Source organism: Lolium perenne, chromosome 2 (assembly GCF_019359855.2).
Source record: "Lolium perenne isolate Kyuss_39 chromosome 2, Kyuss_2.0, whole genome shotgun sequence".
Lineage (NCBI taxonomy): Eukaryota > Viridiplantae > Streptophyta > Magnoliopsida > Poales > Poaceae > Lolium > Lolium perenne.
In genome coordinates, this window is record NC_067245.2 from 33,672,643 (window position 1) to 33,680,434 (window position 7,792).

The window sequence follows — 7,792 nt, forward strand, 5'->3', positions numbered from 1 at the left end:
GTGTACTGTGTTGACTATGTCGTGTACTGTTGACGATGTCTATATATATTCATGACGATTTTTTGTGGTTTCTTGAATGATATATATGCATTGCTGAAACTCTGCCGCGGCAGAGAAACGCCCTGTTTCTGTGCCGCGGCAGAGAAATAGCAATTCTCTGCCGCGGCAGAGAAACCTAGGCCCGGTTCGTACCACGAACCGGGACCAAAGCCCTTCCACCGCGAGCTCCCTGGCCGCACCACGTGTCGAGGCCTTTAGGCCCGGTTTATCTTTGAACCGGGACTAAAGGGTACCCCCTTTAGTCCCGCCTAGTTGGTCCCGGTTCGGGAACCGGGTCTAAAGGCCCAAATGGACCGGGCCTATTGCCCCTTTTTCTACTAGTGATAATTGAATCCTATAGAAAGATAAATTGTGTTTGATTGTAGAAAAAGAATTTTCATGAGGCATGATTTAATGTTTTTTCTATACAATGTACACTAAAAAATTATAGGTCGGATTAGTTCCTATAAAATATGTTCCTATGAATCAAACAACTTATGTAGGAAATTTTTCTACGAGAGCTAAATACTACGCAAATCTGATGAATCAAAGGGGTAAGATGCATGGTACCATCATGTCCATCCATGGATGATGACTAAAATATTTTCATTGCTGGCGAGGGGTTCTATCCATAGCTGTGCACCTGATCTTGATACGCACAAAATAACCCACGAATTTCAAAGCTTGTGGCCTGAACCATGAGTTTTAGCCATGGTCCGCTCTTCTTTTGACCTCCTTATGATTTGGCTCGTTATGTTGTATGAGTATGCGCAGTTGTCTCGGAATGTCCAATAATCGGCATGGATAAGTATAGAGCTCACCTGGTTTAAAACTTCATATAAGATGCAATTTTCGTTTGGGCAGAAATGCATATGAGGTGAACAACAAAAACAGGCGGCCGAAGACTAGTGCTCACTATCTTCTCACACGAGTCAAAAGAGAGTTTGCTAGTTGTCGATTCCCCTTTGATCTGAAGCAGCAGCGGAGTTGCAATCTCCTCCCGCCCAAGTCAGCACCATATTTCAGCAACTCAATTTTTATTTCAGAGCAAAATTTGGCCTCCGATTTTTCTCATATTCCTACTCTCTATATTTTAGTGTAGTTTATGTTGAACTCTGGTTGCTTTTCTGTAAAAGATTATATAGCTCATGAGTTAATTAATATGACAAGCTGTGGGAAGTTTCTCTCCTATGATTTCCTGCACAAGTATGATATATTGTAGATTGACAAAAAGCGATGACACGAGTTTCTTAACGCTTGCTGACATTTTTCACTATAGTCCACCATTATGTAGAGTGTGTCTTAGCGGGAGAAAAAGAGTGGAGCCTTGAACCTGAATATCTCAAGGCAGTACTAACCCAATCATGAATTCAAGTTGCACGCAGAGGCACTGGAGAAGAGTTGGTCTCTAGTCTAGCATCATGGCGTTGTTACTTTGCGAAATCCACAAAGCTAGAGCAATCGAAAATTCGAATGCTTCCAAGTCCTATTATGTATGTGGGTCTCAATGGCATTATGAAAGTAGTTCTTCCGAAGTGTGAAACTTGTGGAAATTCCATAGATGGTGTACGTTAAAATGAAGCTAGCACCGACAAAGCTTTACTATGCCAAGACTCGGGTATGCCGGATAGCTTCGTTGAGGATTATGAGCATGTTCCATCTCTCTTCTCACGTTTAAATAGGAACAATGTTATATTAATGTTTGATACAATGTGGCACAACAACCAGATGCTTTCATGTAGTTCAATGTTGCCATAAAGAGCACATGTGTGTTCATATACAGTTGTGTACATCCTCTCCCTTAATGAACAAGCTTACTGGTAGATGTTCTGGTCGTATATATTTCACATTATAGCTTCCCTATGATTTATTTTCTCGCGAAAACGCAAAAGCTTGCGTTTCGATTCATTGATAGAAAAGGAAGTTTACATTACAAGCCTAAGACAAGGCTGTGACACCCACACACACCCAACACTCAAAACACGACTACGACAAAAGGCCGAAATCTGTCGAGTGCTCCTCTAAGACGCTACAGAGTGAGCTCCTTCGCCAAACAGAACCCATGCCGATGAAAGTCGCAATGCTTGTACATCATCGAAATTGCCAAGAACCTGCCAGCCGCAGCCAAGACGCGTACCACCCGGATCCTGCGAGCCCATCCGGCTCAGCAGGGAGCATTGCTTCTCCGGCCTCAGCCTAAATCCAGGGACGCCGTCGGCGCAGCGGCTACCTCAACCTCAACAGACGTGCAAGCGTGCAGTCTTCAGTAGCCCGCCATCAAGCACAGAGGCCAGCCCACCACTGCTCATCCAGAGGTCCGCTCGCGCTGTCCGAGGAAGATCCTCGTCGCGCAAGCCACCGCGATACCCCTCAAGAGGCCGGCGCGCCACCTGCATCGCAAGACACCTCCCATGCGGCCAACACAGAGAACCCCGAGGAAGAACCACTGCCCGAACTCAAGTTACCAAGACGACGCCTCCAAGAAGGGTACGACGTCAAAGACGCCGTCGTCGCCCGATTTGGTATGCCAAATCTGAGGTTTTCACCCGGAACCTGAGACCCTGGGCGAGGGAGGTGCCAGAACTCCTCGATGACGCCACACAGGAAACGGCGCCCTCAGGCGTCGCCGTCACCGGCCCCAAAAAGGCAGGGCTTTCGCCCGGAGCATGATACCTCACCACCGCAAGCAGCGTCTGCCCTTCACCTAGAGCTCACTCGCTGACCTTTCCACTCAAAGCACTAGCCTTGTTAGGACAACCCGCCGGCAGCACGTCAAGTGCGCCAGATCAGGGGCAGCCATGCCCATAAAGGGAGGTCAAGCCGCCTGAGAGGGGCACCACCAAGCTGCAAGCAGCACAAGTGCCTCCATGGGAGGGCTCGCCGGCAGGGCTGGTCGTATATATTTCACATTATAGCTTCCCTATGATTCATTGTATCAAGCCACATCATCACTAACGAGTAGAAATAGAACCAATAACCATTAATGGAATGGAGTATTAGTAGTCGGTAGGATGCATGGTACCATCATGTTGCCCTTGGACGGTGACTAAATATTTTGTTTGCTGACGATGAGGGATTCCATGCATAGCTGGGCACCTGATCTTGATACTGTACGCACGAAGCAACCCCTCCAAAGCTCGTGGCCGCCATGGCCCGCGCTTCTTTTGGCCTCGCTATGATTTGGCTCGTTTAAAGCCCAATCATAGCCATTGGGGAATTTTATTTTTTGCCCCTATTTACTTTGCCACTCTATGATTTGCCCTCAATTACCTTGTACTTCCTCTTTTGCCACCAATTACTTTGGCACTCTATTATTTGCCCCTTTTGTTGCTTTCTTTTGTTTTGACGATCTAAGCAACACGTGAAAGGCGAATCTACCCCTGGCTGAAGCTAAACCAAATTGAGTTCCTTTTCTCCTCTGTTTAGAACGGGAAGAACCCAGGGTGTTGCCGCCGGCGCTGCCGTCTGTCGGTCGCCGCTGCAGCTCCCCGCAGGCCGATGTACCCCGCCACTCCCTGCTCTTCCACTAGCGCCGCCAGCAAGCTGCTCCGTCTGCTCCCCCGCGAGCGATTTAGGCTGAATGCTTTGAGCCGGACGAGCCGAACCAGAGGAACCAAATCGCTCTCTCATCTCGCTCCCCTTGGCGGCGACGTGCACAGAGGCGGCGGAGGTGACCTCGCCCCGCAGGGCTTCGAGCACGCGCACCCCGGCCATGGCTGGACCGTCCTCTTTGACGCCCCATCTCACCCACCCAGACTGCGAGATGAAGGGATCCGCTCGCGCCGCTAGCTGGTGGTGGTAATCTCCTCGCCGTTGCATTTGTCGTGTCGGTGTTGTCCGTCGCAGGGCCTCCGAGCTAGGATAGTAGGGGAGCAAGAGGCTTGTGGCTGGTGGGAGAACTCGACGGAGGGCAAGCTCGATGGAGGGCTCGCCGTCGCCATGGAGATTGGGGACTTGGCCGTGTCAGGGGAGAGAGACAAGGAGAACGGTGGGCTCGATCCAGGACGAACAGGCTGGGTAGTTTCGTCATTGCACATGGGCCCAATCTGAAGAGGGGCAAATAATCGAGTGACCAAGTAATCCGTGGCAAAAAAGGAAGCGCCAGGTAATGGAGGGCAAATCGTAGAGTGACAAAGTAAACAGGGGCAAAAAATAAAATTCCCCAATGGCTATGATGCTGTATGCGGGTTAGTTGTCTCTACATGTCCAATAATCGGCATGGATAAGTACAGAGCTCGCCTGGTGAAATGCAGACTTTCTTTTGGCACAAATGCAGCTGAGGTGAACAGCGTTTTTTAACCCATTCCAAGATGGAACGAACAAAGATAATGTTAAGTAAGGTAAAATAGTGAACAGATTCGTGAGGTAGCGTCTATCTCAAGTTGCAGGGAAATTGGGCAATCTGGTAGGAATTCATCTCATCTGTGTTAGGATGATCTCCACGTCACCGATTCCAACGGATCGGTAACAAGTCCTTGACCTCGTTCGCGCCCTGATCGGGGGCGTCCAACCCTCTTATGGTTGGTGGGCCCCTGTGACCTGCGCTATATAAAGAGGTGGGGGCCGGGGCACACGGTACGAGGTTCACCGCGCCGCCAGTCACCCCACCGATATTCCCCTACCGATCTAGGGCTAGCGCAGTGCTCACGGGAAGCACCACCACCGTCGCCACCGCACGCTCACCCTCTCCGCCGCCGCCACCATGTCGGCACCCGAGAGCTCCTCCTCGAAGGGAGAAGGTACTCATCTCTCTCTCTCAGATCTAGCAGTGTACTCATCGGCAATAGCATCTACCTGTATAGGATCTAGTGTAGTCGTTGGCTACTCTAACATTGGTATCAGAGCAACTGTTAGAATGTATAGATCCTTTTTTGTTCAGGTAGAGAAGTAAGAACAGAAACTCTAAATCCTCCCTGATGCAAAAGAAAAGAAAAGTGCAACCGGCCGAGACCCATCTCGCCGGCACAGTTAGCGCCGCCGCAAGGCCGCGCCGCTCCTCTCGATCCCGATGCGCATCGGCATGCCGAGGCACCGGGAAGAAGAGCCACTCCACTTGCGCAAGCAACGCGGGGCAAAGAAAAGAAAAGCTCACCGGCTTACCGTGCTGCGTCACGTCGCCGGCAAAGAAAGGGCACCGCCTCTGCGCCGCTTGACGGTGACGCGCCCACCCTCGGGTGCACGCGCCGCCGCCAAGAGGTACAGGGGGGCGCCGCCGCCCGTTTTCTGCCTCCGTTCCTTGGCCGCCGCGCCGGGATCTGGTGGAGGAAGGAGAGAAAGAAAAAAGGAGAGGAAGGGCAGCTCGACGCCGGTGCGTGCTCGCTCGAGCAGCTGCCGGGCGACGCCGCCGCTTCCTCACCGGCGCAGAGAACCGCGGGGGAGTCTCGCGGGAAGGCGCAGCCGTCGCCGGCAAGGCGGCAAGGCGGCAAGCCGCGCGCGCGGGCGGGAGGTGAGCCTCCCGCGCCGCCGCCGGAGTCGGCAGAGAGGGGGTCGGGGGAAATGGCCTTAGGGTTAGGGTTTGGGCCGTTGGCCACCCTTTTATCCGGCCGAACAGAAGGGCGACCGTCGGATTCGATCCGAAGCGGCCAGAGAGGCCGCAGCGTGGGCACCGTGTGCCGGCCGCGTCGGCGCCGTGTGCGGGCCGCGTGGGCTCCGTGCCCGGGCCGCGTGCGGGCCGTTGGAAGGCCGCGATTGCGAGGCCGCAGAAGGCCGCAGCGGCAGGCCGCACAGCGTGCGGGCCGCGTCTGCCAGCCGCGTGGGCGCCGCGTTGCTGCGCGTCGCTCGCAGCGTGCGGGCCGCGTGGGCCGCGACAGAACAGTCAGCTTTACTGTTTTTTTACAGTTTTATTAATTACAGAGGCAATTTTAGGCAGTTTTGGGTCATTTTGGCCAAAATTTTGTCTAGTTTTTTTTTTTCTGAATAAATAGGACCAACGAAATATTTGTTCAGAAATTAAAAAGTAAAGGAAATGCCTCTGAAAAGTTCAAAGTTTAAAGTTTAAAGTTCACAGTTTCCGCTGCAAATAGCAATGATATGTGCATTTATCTCTATTTCTGCCCAACGGTGATATAGTTTTATTTGCATTAACAGTTGCATGTTTTAATTCGGACCAACGTTGGATTATAATTTGCAATTGTACTGTTCTCACTTCTTTGTGGTTTTCAGGAGGGTTCTACTTGATGAGCTGCATCAAGGATGTTCCCACCCTTAGAGGGGATAACTACACAGAATGGAGGAAGAAGGTGGATTTCGCCTTCGTCTGTGCTGAGGTGGACTGGGTGGTTGACACACCGCAGCCCATCAAGCCTGCTGACCCCGTCAGAGCTGACGGGGATACTGATGATGCATGGGCTAAAAAGAAAAGGGACCATGCTCCTGTGGAGATGTCCTACACCCTAGAGAACAGACAGTGGCAGACTGCCAACAAAAAGTGCATGGCTTTCATAAAGAATACAATTGAGAACGCTATAGTGGGCTCAATTACAGAGTGTACTTCCGCTGGGGAGTACCTAGAAAAGATAAAGAGCCAGTTCACTGGTTCTTCAAAGACATATGCAACCCAGCTGTTGAAGCAGCTGGTGACAGAAAAGTATACTGGAGGTGCACATGGCATCAGGGAGCACATCCTCAGGATGAGCAACATGGCTGCAAAGCTGAAGCCCATGGATGCTGACCTGGAGCTGAAGCCTGCACTTCTGGTTCACTTGGTGATGGCTTCATTGCCACAACAGTTTGAAAATTTTGTCATCAATTACAACATGAGTCCTGAGAAATGGGACATTGAAAAGACCATTGCCATGTGTGTGCAAGAGGAGGATAGACTCAAGGCACAGAATGGAGGTACCATCAATTATGTGAAGGACAACAAGAAAAGGCCCTTCACACCAAGCAACAATGGTTCTCCTTCAAAGCAATATGGTAAAGCCCCAATGCAAAGCATCGCCAGAAGTTCCAGCCTCGTGCCATTGCCGGTGAACAAAGATCGGTGTCTTCATCAGTCGGAAGACTGGCACTACAAGAAAGATCGCCTCGCTTTCTGAAAGAATTAATGGCAAAGAAAGGTAACAATTTAGTTTCCTTTGTAAATGAATCCCTGTATACACAGTTTTCGAAATCTACTTGGTGGATTGATTCAGGTGCAACTGTTCATGTTGCAAATTCTTTACAGGGATTCCATTCGACGAGGACTACGAAAAGAGGCGAAGGATGCGTTGAAGTCGCGAATGGAATTCAAGCAGAAGTTGAAGCTGTTGGCGACGTCCTGTTGGAGCTAGCTGATGGCTTGACTATTCTGCTTAGAGATGTCTTATTTGTTCCTTCCATACATAGAAATTTAATAAGTGTATCGCGCTTAGATAAAGACAGTTATCAATGTTATTTTGGACATGGCAAATGTGCCATATGGTGTAATAATTCTTATGTTGGGGTTGCTATACTCCATGATGAGCTTTATTTATTGTCCTTGCGTGAAAAAGTATTGTCTGTGTGTAAAGTGAATGAACAAATACCCTCGTCGGAAAAAGAAGGAAAGAAAAGAAAAAGAACTGATGAATCATCGAAATTATGGCACTGTCGCCTAGGCCATATTTCGAGGGGGAGAATAGAAAGACTCGTTAAAAATGATATTCTCCCTCCATTAGAATTCTCAGACATAGAACAGTGCATCGATTGCATTAAAGGAAAATTTGTAAAGCAAATTAAAAAGGGTGCGAATCGAAGCACAGCAACACTAGAAATAATTCACACCGATATATGT

At 50.0% G+C, this 7,792-nt stretch overlaps 1 protein-coding gene across 1 annotated transcript; it reads left to right on the plus strand.

Annotated features, from left to right (window-relative positions):
- The first annotated feature begins 4,471 nt into the window (after positions 1 to 4,471).
- LOC127328356 (uncharacterized) lies at positions 4,472 to 7,076 on the plus strand. Its single transcript, XM_051354961.2, has 2 exons — positions 4,472 to 4,778; positions 6,202 to 7,076. The coding sequence occupies exons 1-2, from the start codon at positions 4,742 to 4,744 to the stop codon at positions 7,074 to 7,076; spliced, it is 912 nt and encodes a 303-aa protein (XP_051210921.2). The 5' UTR covers positions 4,472 to 4,741.
- The last annotated feature ends 716 nt before the right edge of the window (positions 7,077 to 7,792 follow it).